Source organism: Varroa jacobsoni, unplaced genomic scaffold (genome assembly GCF_002532875.2).
Source record: "Varroa jacobsoni isolate VJ856 unplaced genomic scaffold, vjacob_1.0 scaffold_590, whole genome shotgun sequence".
NCBI lineage: Eukaryota > Metazoa > Arthropoda > Arachnida > Mesostigmata > Varroidae > Varroa > Varroa jacobsoni.
The window spans coordinates 147,058-164,818 of record NW_019213492.1 but is presented as its reverse complement, the minus strand read 5'-3'; the positions used below and the strand labels follow the sequence as shown (position 1 = coordinate 164,818).

Here is a 17,761-nt window from a genome sequence, read left to right as displayed (position 1 = left end):
ATTGGCAATATTCATTAAGACGCAGAGACACCGGTGCGCAAAGAACGAAGACAAACGTATGATACAATTCTAAACTTATTCTGGCCGTATAGTAAAATTCGTGCGCTTGCGATTTTTTAATGTTTAGCTCAACCCAACTCGAACTGTCCTAGCGCTAATGTTCTTCCTTCTAATCAGCGTAAGCCGAAACAAATCAGTCCTTTTTCACCTTGCCTAATAGGATTCTGCAAAAGCTCCGGTTTTACGACATATTCGGAAAGAGTTCCACAAAATCTTCGCTGTTGTCGTGCTTCCATTACAAAAAGGCTTCTTCTAAGCTGTGTCTGTGTATTGCGTTTCTTTCTTTGTTTTTTGATGTTTAGTGACATTCTTTACTAGCATACAGGATCTCTTTTTAGTTGGTTACCAAAAAGTGTTGCATTAGATATTTCTCGATCTTATATATGTTGCGTAGCTAAAATATCGTATAATGCACTGCGTGTTCAAAGATCGAAAAGGCAATATATGGAAAATATGGAATTTTTTTCCTAAACCTTTGATTAGCATATATATATATATATATACTCGTGACTGGAAATTGACAGCTTAAGGTCCTCAACTCATATTATCAGATAGTAGGTCATTTTGTATTATTGGAAACATTTATTAGGTTTAATAAGTATGTTAGCTTAATAAATTAGTGACTTCGATGAGTGCCCGTTAATCGGGTTAACATGGTCGAATTGCACCTGGGCGTCTGAGTATGTCTTTGCCATTTTTACCACGATTGCAGTAATGAGGTGTGTCACAAAAGTCCGTTGTTGCTTGCCAGCAGCTAACGGTCGTGCCTGCATGTTTGGCCGACTGACTCTCCCTTGCCTTCTATAGCCACGGCTTGCCACTTACCGTCTTTTGATCCCTCCCTTACCCCGCCGTAGAGCGGTGTTTAAGCTACTGCTCATAGGGCCTTTCATCACGTATCCCCTAGCGCAAACCATCCTGTGCCCCAAGTGATCAGAGCCAAACAGGCCAGAGGGCGAAGTTGTTACTACATCAGAAATCAGACGGCAATCAAGCCACATCGATTAGCAGTGGATCTCGTCAGTTTTCCTGAACCGACTGATCGATGTCACGGTGTAAAACCTGCATTTCCGAAATCTTCTGGGAATAGTTTTATTTATGGACGACACAGAGGACTGGTGAGGTGTCTACCTAGGAAGCGAACAAATAATTTAGGACATTTGGCAATAGGTGGAGTTCGACTATTAGTGCGTACGGTGCTTAATCACATAACTAACTCGCGTTTGACTTCGCCATCGAGTTTAGTAAAAACACACGCGGAGGAAGCATGTGGGCTCTTGAGACATTGCTTCTCGTCATATTCATCGGTAAGCCCCTATATTGGGTTGTAAGGACAGGCGGTATGGGGATGCGTTCGATAAAATGTGTTCTTTATCTGTTTAGGTAAAGATCATTGAATGTAAATTTAGATAAGATGGATTTAAAGTAAACTGTCTATTCTTCTCGAACTTGGTTTGATCGGATGGAAATATTTGCTAGCCATCGGACGCGTTGACATGTAGGAAGTTATTGATAATTTTAATATCGGTTAATATAGTTCAGTTGGATGAGTGCAGGTGCCGTTTGCTTTTGTAGACGTAATATGCTAGAGGACGGCGTAACATGGGAATAGGTTTCAACAGCGGCATCGATACTAAAATCTCTTAGGTGTTATAAAAGTAGTAGTAACGTAGAATGAATGGTACATCAGTGATAAGTTTTATTAATCAATCAATCAATCGATTCTATGAAAGTATTACACTTAGCAAAAGTTTTGAAACGACACGCGTCGTTACCTGCCGATTATATATATATGAGTCTATTTTTGTAGCTCATTTGGGCACGGCAATCGGTTTTCAGCAGCAGAGACCGTGAAGAGGGCATAAAGCTACTAAATATAGTGCTCCGTCGCTTCGATCGCACTACGTGGCCAACATTATGAGCAGAAAAAGCTCTATGATCTTAATGAGTTGCTTCTTATAGTGCGGCTACTAGGGGGCCAAGTGACAATTTCTAGCAACAACCCGCTTTGAAAATTCCCGTCTTAACGTCCTGGTATAGAACACGAAGGACATGATATTCGCTACTCGGTATTTGGTGAAAAGAAAGTATAAAATAGTCGATTGGCACGCTTTTAAGATTAGAATTCATCTGCCTTAATGAAAACATTATAACCCCTAAGGTAGTATAGAAGATCAAGGTTGCAAATTAGTATCGTACGCACAAATCAATATGCCTAGGTAATCTTTTTAGGCTTTCGAGCTGTCGTCGAGTGTGTGTAAGCTCATGATCTCAACTGTCTCTTAAATTCTATACTGACAATTATAGGCAGATAGCTATAACAAACAAGCTTAGAAAGCACCTACTTTTTTTTTGAATTGCAAAGTTTGTTTTTTGTGAGCGTAGGCGTCTAGCAAATAGTTAATTAAGAAATTCATATGCTCTTCCAAACATATACATAACTGTTGATCGGTATAGATTAATTATGTAAATGTACTTAGAACACTCTTTTGGTGTGATCATCCGCAAAAAACGAACTAAATCAATGACGAATTAAAATATTCTCACGTGTTTACACTACGGTCGTATGTTGTTCTTTGCCCAGCCGTCTCGCGATGCCCTTCCAGGGTGTAGCAGCAGACTATAATAGATCGGTAAAGAAAAAATTACTCAGCCTAGGTGATCGATCACGACGATGCAAGAAATCAGATCAGGTGATGCTGCTTCGACAAAAAATGCATTCGATAACCTTGGGCTCTGCCTCAATAAAAACCCAGTCCGAATCCACTAGGCCTGCTGGACTTACCTCCCCCGCCCCTCTTTTTCCCCGTCATGTTATTTATATCTGGTCACAGATTTGACTGACGTTATTTTTGTCGTTGCAAAAAAAAAGCTGCTCATTCGAAGAGATTAACAAATTTTTCTACAAGTATGAATATTGCCCTGCAAAGTTATCCCTACGATCATTTGTCTCCTTCAGTGAAGCTATGTTTTCGCTAGGTAGCCTGAACTATATACATGGTTTGTTTGTTTGCATGGATGCTCATAGTGACAATTTTTTTCACCAAAACGCGATCAGGCAGTCGAAAACAGTGATAACAGAAGAAAACCTAACCTAACCTACCATGAACAACTATGACAGTAGAACACGCACAAATAATAGCCATCTTACCCTTTTTGCTTTCAAATGAAGGCCTCAATAAATATGTCGTATTGGTCCATAAGTCTTGACTTCACTCACCATCGGATGAGCAGATTCATAAAACTCATGCGCAGTATTGTAGTAGGCTCTACAAACCTATACGAGATTAGAAGCGGCAAAGCTTCATTGTTACGCGGGAACTTGTTCGAATAACTAGAAAATGTTTGACTGAGGAGAATGTTCTAAAATATTTGCTAGTTTTCTAGGAAGCTGTTTACCCTACCTCATACACCACCTTCTATATTGTTATACATATCTGATAAGATGAAATCAAGAACTTCTGACATCAAGAACCTAATACAGGTATCGGTTTCGAGGATATACTGACTATTCCACTTCTGTCTCACCGATGTTATGTATGTTCTGTTCGTTGTGGAAATAAAAGTACGTGGCCATACAAAGATTTTTTACAATTTTTTTGAAACAATTCTCCAGAGTTAATCGGCTGGGCAGATACCTTAACCGAGCTATCATTTTATGGACTCTGTGTAAATGAGTATGCGTTTAATTACACTCTGAGATACGTAATTGTTGGCTCCATCAGTGTTACTCCACACTTAACTTCATATGCGTCCGATGAATTGTGAATAGCATGAGGAAAGGTGAGAACTTGCTAGAACAAGATGGCTTTCAATTCGATTTAAGGACCAAATAAGAAGAAGGCAAATAGAACGGTGAAATTAAAAGGGCGTCCTCGCAGTAGGCTAGCTGACACAACGACAACGCTTAAAATGATGAACTATAATCTAAAATAATGACATTTTAGTTATGTAGGCAGAGTATGATATCTTTTCAATGCAATCATAATATATATACAACACCTCTCTTTACTGTTTCTGCGTTATTTTGATTGCAATTCAAGTAGGAATTCAAGTAAGATACCAAACTTCTCTAATATATATACGTATAGTAGAACGGTTACGTCGCCATTATCCCGGGACAATAAACAAATAATCAGTTATAATTTTATTAACTCAAGCAAAAATATAGACCATTTCATTTTTTGGTATATAAAATCCAGTACAAATACAATGGCAACGGTCAGATTGGCCAGAGCCGTCATGCCACAACACCGGCGATGATTACAGTTACATAAACATACTATTTCCCTGACAGCGCAAAGTGGCGTAAACACAGGCACGAAAACACATATCTCTTTTTGACAGATATTAAAAGATCCTTTCGATGCAAAGCAACAAAACTCGTACAAATAGCGCGCCTATCTTTGATTTAAGGTTGCTTCATCTTAAATATACACCAGAACTACTAAATATGCCATGAGTATGTACGGTGACTAGACGGCCTAAGTACGAAGATCTTATGTGCTACATTGATTTGTGTCTACGGCGTGTGTGATGGGGTACGAGCCGTTGTCATAAAGCGTGTACCCTGCTGTCCATCGAATCCGATTAACATTATGGAAATGTAACTGAAACCCCCGATGCTGTTACTCCGTACTGACGCAGTTTTAGCTGTCACCCGATCACATTTACGGGACGAAATTTTTGTAAGCCCTCTAACGGGCCCGTAATTTAGTTTTTCATCGAAAATATTAGACATGCTATTCATCTTATATAGTATATGCTTTCCTCGTATAAACAATGTGTTATAAAGCTGTCGTCCTGACCGGGTAACGCATAATGTCAGATATGAGACTGAATTTTACCATCGAGCAATATTATGTTGAACATGATGTAATAATGCTATACAACACCATAGATAGATTGAACAGATAAATTATGCAATTATAAACTGTAACTTCGGTATAAATGGGTATTGAGGCCAGATTTTAAGATACTACTGGAACAGCAACAAGACTATATATGTACATATACCTTTTTGTACTTGTCTGCAGATTGCTGCTTATTGATATTTTTTGTAAATTTTGTAGATTTACCTAGCGCAATTTACGAATATTAGTAAAATTGTTAAAAAAAAATTAAAGGAGTTCTGCTGGAATCCGTGAGTTGTGAAGAGAATTTTGCAACGAAGGAGCTTAGTTAGTTCCTTTGCAATGTATATAAGTCGGGCATAGGTCCTATGTAAGACAGCCCATGATGCAATAAGAGAAAATATACATAACGGTATTGCTAAAGATGTCTGCATACATTGAAAAGAACCAGATACGGTTGGCTGAGAGGCATCGTTTAGGATATATATATATATATATATTCATTGAAGCTGAATCAAAGGCTTCTCAAAAAAATTTTCTTATTCCTTCCTTATATAGATTAGCGGAAATAGATTATTTAGTTCAAAGTTGGGGCTTTCATGTTTTGGCGGTTGTTCATTCAATGGTTTAGAAGTTGGTGGGAAGACGGTGGTAAGCTTATGTAGCCCATTGACAATACGTTCATTTCAAACGAAATTAACGAAGGCACGACATAGAGAAGGTTACAAAACTTATATCAGTCCCGATAAGGTCGTAAAAAGTTTATGCATGGTACACTAAACCAGAAGGAATGCTAAATATCCTGATTTGCTACAGAGGCATCATATTATTACTATTATAATAATTTATATAATCTTGTAGGATTTAGCACCTAACACTGCTGCGTATTGTAAAAAAAAACAGCCTAGAAAATAGAGGAATAAGAGGGTAAGTAAATGATAGGGTCGGAATGGGATAAGTTGTTTTCGGACAAAGAGCCTTGCTTCTGGAAATGAAGCAGCATTTTCGTCACACTTTAAAACAGTATAAAACAAAAATATTATTATATTTAGTTATCTGTTTCTTGAAGATTATTAAAATATTATAGACGTATAGGTAGGGGAGGTTTTGGCAACAACTGTGTTTATGATTCTCGTCCCCCATGGTCTCATTTTGAGTGACTTATCATGATTGATGTTACAACTCAGCCTAAATAGAGTCAAATTTATCAATACTCTGATTACTGATAAGTAGGTTTGTAAATACTACCATCATTATTGTTATTAATGAAAATATTTGTGCTGACTGTGATGTAAGCTATTAACGTAAAATGTGTAGATAGGCTTGGTACTTGGAAAAAACAAGGATGCAGGTTGACCGTTCATTCACTAGGTGTACTATGTAATAAAATTGTATTTACTTTCAATTTTGCCATATATATTCATTATTGCATTCAAGTCTTTTGTATCTACTGGCACATAGGTCTACCGTCTGTTTTGCGTTACCGTATTTAAGGCGACTCCTGACTGTGGTCACACAAGATCTTTTTCTCCCTTGTTGTGTAATCATAACAATAATGTTAATACAACGAGGAGATGTCCAGTCGCGTGGTACACATATCTCTTTTGGTTGGGTATTGAATAGGGAGAGGAGCTGGGTGCTCAGATTTGATGAGGTGCATCGTTTCGGCCGGCGTTCGAACGCCTTCTGCTTCCATTGCAGTGGCTGGTGGCGAAACGGCTAACGGGGAGGTAGGGCATTTAGTAGTCGTATCGTGGCGCTAGCTTTCGTATTTAGCGGCGGCGTTTGGCTCTGTGGCTGCGTGATGACCCTGAATGACGCGTTGTATACAGGCGAAGACGACATGGACGAAACGCGACGAACGAATGAAAGCGAATGAGAATAAATTGAGCCCCTCCCCCCCTCCCCTTACCCCGACAACGGGAACAACGACAACAACAACAGTCGAAGCCGGCTTCGACTACGTTAAGAAAAACCGAAGATTACCAACAGCATCAGGATTATCTGCAGCAGCATCTGCGGTGGCAATACCACAGAACGAGAAGTTGCGGAGCAAGTTACTGTTAAAGAAAGAAGTGGTGCATAAATGCGCGCGACGTACAGACTAGTCGTGGAGTGACTATTTCAGAGAACACGCGACAAAATACACAGTGCGGTCAAATGAACCGGCAGATAAACGACAAATGGATAGACAGATAAGGCAGCATGCGGTAGCTCTGGAGCCATAGGGCTTCGCTCGATTCGAGGTGCAAGAACTAGGGACAGTTGTGGCGACTGCGAAGGCAGCAGAGGTCGCGGCGTGTCAACAGTGAAGTCATTGATGTTAGTTGCCCGCGTACTTCACCTATGTCGAATGTTTGCTGATTCAGTTTAATGGTGAAAGATGAATGACGATCAACGTCCCCGTGATATAGCCAGCTAATATCACGGGAAGAGCCACAAGAACTAGTACTTTGGCATCAGCAGCACCTCCGACTGTCGACGACAAAACAAATCGTATAATTATCAGGATCGTCTTAATCACCATCCCACCCTATAATTGATAATATTAATAAGCAGGTCTCTGTGTCGAAGGGGGTAGCAAGACACAAATCATGACACGCATTTTAATCGAGACCTTCGAACATATAAATAAAAAGTACGGCAACATGAGGGAATAGAAAAATGGCTAAAGTATTTAAAAAAAAAAAACAGGATGGCGTATTTATTTTGGAACAGCACATGCATAAGTGTACTGGCGTCAAGGTCCTGTTTTTGATCGTTTGTTTATGCATGATACATACAGTAGTATGTTCATACGTTTATGTCCGATCTTTCACAATAGTGGGTTAGTTTAAATCATGTTTTCTTAGAAAGCCGCGTTCACTTGCTCTCGATTGTGAAAATTATGGCCTCGAATTATTTTCGCGAAGGAAGTGGGTTGGTAGACTCATAAACGTGAAGTTACGTATCGATTTCCCAATGAGACTGGTTAATTTATTTGATCTTTTAGTATTTCACGTTTACATTCAACTTGCGTGAATTGGATTACAGTTGCCGCGGGCATTGGGGCCTCAAGAAGGTCTTGGTACAAAGGATTTTCAACGTTTCACCGAAAAGGGCCATATGACGGGATAGCGATTAAGCATATAATTAAAGGTCAATTTTTTTAGTGAAATTTCGTCACTGTCGCAATAGAGGTGACAGGTGAAGTATGTCGTATCGACCAAAAGCTTCTAGCTTGGGAAACTTTTTGGCGGACTGATGTGAGCGCCTCATAGCTCGTGATTCATACTCCTGAGTAATATTGAAAAACTTGACTAACATAAATGATTAAAATATAATTATAGGCGCATTAGGGCTGTGCAAAGAATAGCCAATATTTGCCTATTCAGCCTATGTGAATAGAAGTACGTTGTTTTTTGTTGTTCATTGCCCCGATCTTCTCAGCGGTTAATGAGGTAAACAAAATCATTTTTGTCAATACGACATAGTCGATGACACAACTGAGAGCTTGTTTTTGTATTGCGTGTTAGTCGCAAAGCAACGATAAACGCATAATGTGTAAGCGTACTCATTTCATTTTGGAGAATAGCTATGTTGACGGAAACCTTGACATCATCTTCTATTCGAGTCCTTTCATATTTTTGCCGCTTGGTTTCCGCAAATGTGTTTATAAGATTATATAATTGCCGCTTCGTTTAAATAAGACTCGACTCGTTACGATATTTTTTTACACATACGACCTTAATATGAATCAAAAGTATTTTGTTGATTTAATGACGAAGACACCGGTTTCTAAGGCTCTTCATGTAGATAGCTTATAGGATGAGGCAAGCTTCATTTAAGCACTTCGTGAAGATTGCCATTTATTTTTTGCTGACTCAACATCGGTGAAGCTACGAGTCGTGCTGTCGCAAAAGCTAAATATATTTAAATGAGTTCAATAGCAGTTACTCTAATGGCCCAGGCTTAGTTACTGATCGGAACAAGTGAGTATTTTACCTTGACGATAAGAAATCATCACCTTGTTACAACATGATTTCAAGCAGTGACTAAGATGCTACACTTAACTTATATTTTTGGGCCCGGCTTGAAGCGTCCTATGATCAATTGCCCAAAACGTGGTCAAGTAGCATTCAAATGTGATTGACATCTAATCAATGAGATAAGCGCACTAACGGGTGACTGTAAGACGAGATGTGTAATTATTATCTAACGCAGTTCGAAAGTTTTTGCCGTCCTGTTTGGCAGTGCCCAATCATACCTTCTGGGCGTTGGAGACGCAAGCTATATTTAGTCCCATGAAAACGTTTCTAGGAGCGGCATCATTTAAGTATAAACTAGCAACTGCGATTTGGTGACTGCAATGCCGTCCCATAACGTAGATTTCCTAAGCTGCTTACTCGAAAAAACGAGGCGCACAGAGTGTCGAAAGAAATGGCGCCACTACTACAGATCGGCGACGGCCGTATTGCAATCACTTGTAGCATTGATCCCAGCCACGAAGTGAGCTTCAACAATTTCAAAAAGATCTGCAAGGACTCTTAAGAATATTTCTCGTCCGCAGACAAGTATCTCATCTGCCAGCGCGATGCATCAGCCGATGACAGATACTGCTCTTCCGGAAAGCACTCTCGCGATGAGCTATCAATATAGAAATAAAGAATACCAGAAATTACGCGGCAGGCTGTGCCTTCCTTAATATGGCACGTTCGTATTATAAACAAGTGCCGTGCGTAAGCGCGTGTAAGCATCAGTATTTTTAACCGTTATTTCAATAGAGCAGCCAACAGTTACGAGCAACGGAGCATAACGTTACGAAGGATCTCTCCGACAAACCCCTTTATGAAGACAGATCGAGCGAAAGATACAAGCGACAATACGGAAGGTGAGCTCCGTCGTTCTACACAGAATCATCGTTAGGGCGCCGGCGCCCCCACGGTAGCTACCATACTGCCAGGACCAGCAGTGGCAGAACAGTCGTCTTAGCTTGCGTAGCGTTAGAGAAATATTTACCCGCTCAGTTGACGTACTACGTGATCGAGGTGCGCTGGGCTGTACGCACTAACATGACTGAAAATATGGGCAGACATTGTCTGAAGTGTTGAGGTTATTGCATATATCCATTGCAATTAACCTATAGCTGGTCGTTGCTCCGCCGCGTGATCTACTACGTTAAACTTGATTTCGAACGATGCACCGAGATATCAGTGAGTGTACGGAATACAGAACGAATTGTGTGCGTCTAGTTCGCGGTACAAATCCTCATTAAATCGCGTACTGGATGCGCTTATAGGGAAACAGTTTTTGACGTTAACTTCAGCACGCGTGTTCGTTCGGCAGCGATATCCTGGATGTGACTGGCCGCAGGTCTTCGTCTTGTCGTCTTTCGTTGTCTTTCTCTTCTTCTAAAGTTTTGCGCGTCGCCACCGTTGGGCAGCGGTGAACACACACTGATCAAGGTCAGTGAGCAAATCTCTAAGCGTACGCCCGTTAACCTCGAGCTCATTCTACAAGAAAAACAAAAGACGTCCACTCACGGTCTGCACGAGATATTTCTATATGGTTGCTGGGATATTTCGAACGTTGCGTTCAGGTCTACAGTTAATAGATTAAGTCGTTAATAACAAAGCTTTATTAGTGGACTGTCTATCTACTAGATTTGCCTCATTTGTCCATATATTATTAGTAAGCGTTCATCTGTCTACTTGAAAACATTCGCCAACAATACATATGTTACCATCAAAGGTCGGGCCGCGATCATTAAGCAATTCATTGCTACTGTTCGGTGGAATGACTTTATCATGATCGTATCACTGCTGCCCCGAATAAACGTAATTGTTTTTGAAAGTTCGTAATAGTAAGTAATCAAAATCTTATATGCTTTGTATCTGGCGACCGAGAAGTTGAACCCTCAAAGCAGCCATGGCAGAATTGAGTCTATGATTTTTCATTCACGTGTGTGTGAATAAGAGAAGGTTACTTTTGGCGAAGCTCGTGGATAAAGGTCAACAGCTATCGGTAGGAGCAGCTAACAGGATGGCTAAATTGAAACGTCAGAAAATAGCTGAACGCATTCTGTAGGTTTGCCGACACGGTATGCACATGTTTCAAAGCAAACAATGACTAATTACAGTCCAATTACAAAATAAAAAAAATGGCTATAGTAAAGTTGTTTTCAGCAGCGAGAACAGCATCGGTTATTCTAGGTAATGCAATGTATAGATTTGTCTTTTATGATATTGTTTCTCCTAGAAAATTTTGTAGCTTTTTCCTGGAAGCTGCGATATGTGCTAGGAGCCACCTTCTAGGCTGTTTCAAGCTTGCTTCCTTGACGTCATTGATTATTCATACTATTTGGATAAGTCCTCGGAATCACGTTTTCGGCACGGCATTAGGGACAAGAAAGTCGGTCCAGGGCGGGTATCGTTGAATTTACGTGGCACTTTTCCAACCGATCTGTGAAACCGCACGTTCCCCATATGCTACAATGAGCATTCGTGAACGCGAAAATTTGAATCAGCGGTGGCCGCATGTTTATGGTAGTGCATCCGAAGATACGCCGGTTAGCCATCCAGATCACGCTGGACCACAAACTTGTCATCGGATTCTCTCCGTAATTACCTCGCAACGTACAGCTCTGGACTTGTTTACTTAAACACAATAAGTGCTCCAGATACAATTAAATGCTGTCCGAAAGCCCGTCACAATACGGTCCAGAAGAATTTGCATGTACGAGACGTACTTCGTGGTCCCTTTGGCACCAAATTGCAATACTGCTTGGATTAGTGAAAGCCATTCAACATGTCTGTTCGAAGGGGAATAGGCACGCCTACATAAAAGCTGCGTCATGAGCTGAACGAGAGCAACGAAACAACCGTGCTTCATTAAGAAGTTCCAGGCCAGCGAGTTCTTGGAATTCACTAGTTCTTCTAACCTGACATAAGCAAAAGAGCTAAGTATAAGTAAAAAGGATATAAAGTGTTTGTTGTTTAAGGCTTGGCCTCTGCTACTCGGTTGCGTTATTACCATTCGTGTTCTCAGTGTGGCCCGACGCTAACAAAAACGACAGAAACAATAAGAATTTAGTCGGCCGTTCAGCCTAATCTATCGCGATATTGCCATGCTTTTGGCGGCACAGTGTCGGCTTAAAGGTCAGTTATTCCTGCCGCATTATTGCCAATGGGTATGCAGTTATCCACACAGGTTTTTGCTTTTACCACTAAGCTAAAATTTAATAAAGCGTGAAACGAATGGATGATGGAAATGTATGAACAATATTCTATAAAAATCGGATTAAGAAGATCGCAATTTGCCGGCACTATACGAAGTGGTCTTTTTGGGCAAATAGCATTGTTATTACTATGTTAATATGCTATTTCATTTCGCAGTAGCGTGTGTTTTGCTTGTATGTTCTCATTTTAATAATAGCTGGCTACCTCTACGTACTGGTGCACGCCAGTGGGCAAAAGCTACTGAATCAACGTCAATTGTGTAGCAACTGAAACGACGTTCGTATATTTATAGCGCATGGGGCGTTGGCACTTTACTTTAAATGCGTACTATTAAAGTGCGATAGTATTATATAACTGAGTCGTACAGAAACAATCTATACGACAATAATAATAAGTAAATAAATAATAATCGATTATTGGATAGACTTAAGTGTTGCGTTCCACCTGTTTCGCATACACCCTCATATTATAAGCAAAAAGAGTTAATAGCTTACAGACCTCTTATGCCCACCAGAACTTGTCAGACGGGTAGAAGACGAAAAAACCATGCGATTTCGCTTTGACTTTAACTTACTTTCGCTCGAATTAGGATATCAGTTTCCCTTTTTCGAAATCGGGCACTCCTTTCAGATCAAATCAAACGAAATCACAGCGACAGAAGCGAAAGTTGGCCGATTTATTGGCTGTACATACCTTGACTAAGTTGTATCTGGTCGCCTAAAATCCAAGGTCGTTCAGATGCATTATTCTATAGCCAATGGAGCAACGCCAGTAGCGGTAGCACTTCCAAGCGGCGAATTGTAAAGCTCATGTTTATACAAACGCCAATAAGAGCGACAAGCATTTGTGGTAGCGACAGTGGATAGTGTCGCGTTTTGTTTTGCTTTACGTGATCGGGTCCTGTACGCGCGAGTCCTATGCTGCAGTCGCGCCTGCGACATTTGGCCTTCATCTAAACAAGAAAGCTATCCCATTACGTAAACGTTAACGATATCACAGTATAATCTTCCAACAACAACAACTAGACACACGTTACCTGTCGTCGCACAAGCTTGCAAGTGAATAGGTATCGGGAGACCGACACAGTTTGATCACTCAATCGGAGCTTGGTACCATGCTAAATATATTGTCACCGGACCAGATATCGTACTTGTATAGCAGGGAGATCAGAAACTGATCAGACGCCTCGCCTCGTATCAAAAACGTAGTTAATTAAAATGGAGGCACACTGTTGCATCTTATCCGTATGTGCGAGTTCGTATTTTAGTATACAATATGGAAAAGGAGTATGGTCGAATGGTTTTAGTTAAATGTCTACAACTATCTTTTCTTCTTTAGGTATTGATTATTTTAAGTTAATTTCAGAAAGAAATTCGTATTTGCTTGAAAAATTAGATTTTTCATATACATCACAAACACTTTACCACCCTACGATTACTACGGGCGTTATTTCTCAATGTACTAAAAGCAAATAGGAACGATATGTTGGGAGTGAGTGATTACTGCAAATATTATATAAGAGTTGTCATTCAAGCATCCCATATTTCGTTGCAACATGTATTACACTAGTGAACTTTTGTTGCCTTCCGGTTATACGCTAGAAGGTGGTAAAAGAAATGAAAACTGTAGACAAGTTCAACTTATAGCACTATGTGGCTTGAGTCTCTTGCAAAAATAGTTTGACTGCGTACATGCATGCATAGCTTTTCGGCTCTTTGAAAGAACGTTGAATCTCTCACGAAGAATTTTACCCAATTTGGGGTGCGCAAGGAAGGCATTGCTTAATAGCCGTTCAAAACTCTTCGGATGATTTGCTTATGTGAATCATAAGCAACTTCCCTAAAAAAGTTTTTACTTCAAAAATATGAAACATTACCGCAGTGTCACCTCGGCGAATATATAGCAATTATAACGCTTATATATATATATATATAATCAAAAGATCTACTACATCGTAGAAATATTTCTTGTTTTCATGTGAGATTTATAAAATAAAGGTCGACTTGGAGGTATTTAGCCTTCATGCTCAATGACTATATTTAATAAGCTGGACGTTTTTCTTAGTTGTCATTAATTATCTTCATAAAAATCTTTTGTTTTCTTTAATGTTTTCTCTCTGATTCAACTAATATACAAGCATAACAAAACAAATGCGACCAATTTACGCATTATATAATTGACTGTGTTATGATAACGTTTGACTGGACGTTGTTATTTAGGCTAGGTCTATAATACAGTATATAAGCAAAAATGAAGATTCCGAAAAACATATACGTACAGCTCTCCATCAGAAAGGTGTAAACATTTTGACTTATGATATGCATTGCTACTTCGGTTGGCCCGGTAACTTTTATAAAATTATAAGACAATGAAACACAGACGTTAGTGGGTAAGCTATACCATAAAATGGATTGCCATATAGCAAGCCTGCAACTCTAGCTAGTCAAATTTTGTAGGTATTTCACGTTCTGCGACCGAACCCTTTAAAATCAATGTAGCACTACTAATATGCTGATTTTGTTGCACTAATATGTTGATTGTTTGTTGTATATATTTAGTTCATCGGCCTCCTTTTACATTGACGGAAATTATTCTGTTATTTTTCTCGTACTTCTGTGCCCTGCTATTCTCCAATATACCTGAACCTGGACTAAGTTGTCCTAAGCTTGACATCTATAGTACAAATTAATCTTAACTAATTTTACCTCTGAATCTCTTCAGGCACGTAAACAACGTTTTAATGAAAGCCTGCACACAAGCTAAGGTCACATTCAACGGTTACGAACCACATTATTAGAAATTTAAGAGTGGCTTTGTGGATGCTGCCTCCAGACCCGCTTTAACAGAACATCAACATTGATATTTGGTCGAGGCCATTTTGAGATAACTAAATAGTAATTTTTATGAAAAATTTGGCAAACTAGCGACGTACTAACATTAACGTGTTAATTTGAGAAAAGAGGCGTTCAATTGTGTGTTATGTCATAATGTTTTTTCATAACTTAGAACGTCGCGCGTACCTCGATCGTGTCATACACTACTTTTATTTATACCCTAGAAAAACCTCCACTTTTTTACACGGCAAAGCTACTTTGTGCTTGAGGTGTATACATATATAAGCAGCGTTTATCAATAGCCAGTGTGTCGTATATATCTCAACTTCTTGAATAATTTGAAGGAAGCTTTATCAAGCTCAGAAAATTTGCCCAATTCCATAACAGAAGCAACTTAGTCCAATTTCTTTCCTGAATATTTATACGTAGTAATGTCCGATTCGACTAGTGATTGTAACAAATATGTTTTTTTTTTGTTATGATAAAGACGTTTTTGATAATGGCCGTAGCGTTCCTTAAATTAAGATATCATAAAAATACTTAGAGCGCCTACAGTGTGTGAGCTAACACCCCAAAGAGAACTACCAAAACCTTTAAATTGTAGCTATTAAACAGTTTTTGCACTTTAAACTGTAAATTCAGATTGTAATAGCTTTTCACTGCAAGTTACAATGGGATAAGGTCTCTAACCTCTATAGATTTGGTTGACTTCAATTATCCATTTTTAGCTAATAATGGATTAACAAATGCTCTGCTGACTTTTTTTTCGTGCGTCAGATGTATAATATAAACAGGTAGTCCATCAGACCCCTACCTGTTATAGTGAGCCACTGGCAGTTCTATATATAAAATAACAATAATCATGCAACCGAAGAACACTGGGATTCCAACAACAAAAAAAAACGTTTCAAAAAAACACCTCGAATGAAAATGTTCAGCAAATGACAAGCTCAACTGCTTCTACTGATCGATATTTTTAACCGCCGAAAAACAATTCTGTAAAAATAAGAAGGTTCGTAAAAAGAAAAAAAAGCGTACATATCTTTGAATTTATTCATGTGAAGTTTATATTCTAGTGATGCTTATAGAATGCAGATGCTAAGGTACGACATCGTTCCGATTTTTGGCTAATACATTATGGTTAAAATTTCAAACATAAGACCAAAATCTTCCTTAAATTTCTTTATCTCTGCAATTATAGAGTTTCTTAAAAGACGTACCGTTACAAACAAGGGTAAAGGCAGATTCATTTCTACCGAGAATCGTCAAAGGTAGCGTATGCTGAATACCTAACACGTACTAAGATATAGAGGAATATCATTCCCGTCGTGATCACTTCTGCCGTTTACCTTTCTTATGTGATACTATTAAGGTCTGTACTCTGAAATCGATGCTTAAGTACTTATAGAAATTAGTACGTATAGAAATTAGTAAGTCGATTGTGTATTTGTTAGAAGTACGTTACTGCTTGTGACACCATTGAGAGCTGCGTATCACAAATCTATAATCTATGTCATCTCAGTATCAGGAATAGCTGGGAATCGCAATGACGATCCGGACATCTTGCACATTCTGATTATTTTGTTTTCTGCTCGGCCTGTGTCGCATGTATTGTTATTATTATGCAAAACTGCGTAACGTATTCCATATGGTAACAAAGAAGCTTCGGATCTTACTAATGTTGATACTGATATCCTCATGTCTTGCCCGCGCCCACTGTCGCTCTCAGCGCCACCGGGTTTAACGTTCACTGGTAGACCGCTGGCATCAGAAAGCTAGTAGCTACACTGATACGATAGGATAATGGACGATGTGTAGCAAGTATACAACAACGTAATACAGAAGACGAAACACATTTAGCCGCTGTCGCCGTGATCACGACCAATAGCATCGCTAGTGCTAAAAGCTGCACGGTAGCAGGACACTATAGTACAGAAAGGAGAACGAGATATCGAGGCAGAAACACAACAACGGCGATGGTGACGATGACGACGACGACGGCGGCGGCGGCGGCGATGTAATGCCCGTCAATGCAATAACACAGCAGTGAAAGGACTGTGCAGAGCAGGCAGTCGTTCGTGCGCCAAACCCAGAAGCTCGGCGGAAAAAAGGCCGTTCATTTCATAGCAATACCTGCTATGGATCTGCTATATCAACTTGTGGCGGCGACGATACCTACGCGATTGCAACCAACGTCAGCACCGCCACTGCAGTGGCGGCAGAGAACACAGGTTGCCCCCGTTCGGTTGGCACACATAACAGTGTGCGCCCCCCTGCGGTTGCATGAAACCATACGCAGACTGTGTGGTGACCCCTCACCTGCAGGCCCAGTATTTGTCCAACGACAATCTACGGTGCACACAACTACGTGCTTTGGCCAATTTCTAAAGATTATACATATACTCTTGCTATCTACTAAACTCCCCTACAGATTTGATTATAGATAAATCAGATATTGGTCTTAGTCGACTAACAGTTATCAGCTTACAAACATATAATACAGACATGTATATCACCAAAAACAGCTTCAAATCAAACTATCAATAGCATTTCTGCGTGCGTTGTTTACTTTTATCGCAAACTGCACAACCCCTCAGGATCGGCAGTACTAAATCAAACCAGATAACGATTCAGAAAAATATTGTTAGACCATGATGCAGGAGCGCCGCTGCCTGCGTCCATGTGAATATCTGTTTTAGTTGGCAGGTTTCTTGATGTTGCGATTTATTGAGCTATACATTTTATTGTTGATACCATTTTGTGGCACACATGGCTCTATTGAAGAGGCGGCAAGAAA

The 17,761-nt window shown here is 39.7% G+C and overlaps 1 protein-coding gene and 1 long non-coding RNA gene across 3 annotated transcripts in view; one reads left to right on the top strand and one right to left on the bottom strand.

Annotated features, from left to right (window-relative positions):
- Nucleotides 1-897: 897 nt before the first annotated feature.
- Nucleotides 898-3,356, bottom strand: LOC147753292 (uncharacterized). Its single transcript, XR_015311646.1, has 3 exons — nucleotides 3,212-3,356; nucleotides 2,608-2,680; nucleotides 898-1,027 (listed from the first exon to the last, which is right to left on the bottom strand). It is a non-coding gene; the product is annotated as an uncharacterized LOC147753292 (long non-coding RNA).
- Nucleotides 979-17,761, top strand: part of LOC111261733 (uncharacterized) — a 38,943-nt gene continuing 22,160 nt past the window's right edge. Inside the window, exon 1 of one of the 2 annotated variants that reach the window (XM_022835448.2) lies at nucleotides 979-1,367. In XM_022835448.2, coding sequence (XP_022691183.1) covers nucleotides 1,328-1,367 — 40 coding nt within the window. In that variant the 5' untranslated portion in view covers nucleotides 979-1,327. The remainder of the gene's footprint in view (nucleotides 1,368-17,761) is intronic. The other variant, XM_022835447.2, reaches the window with a different exon arrangement.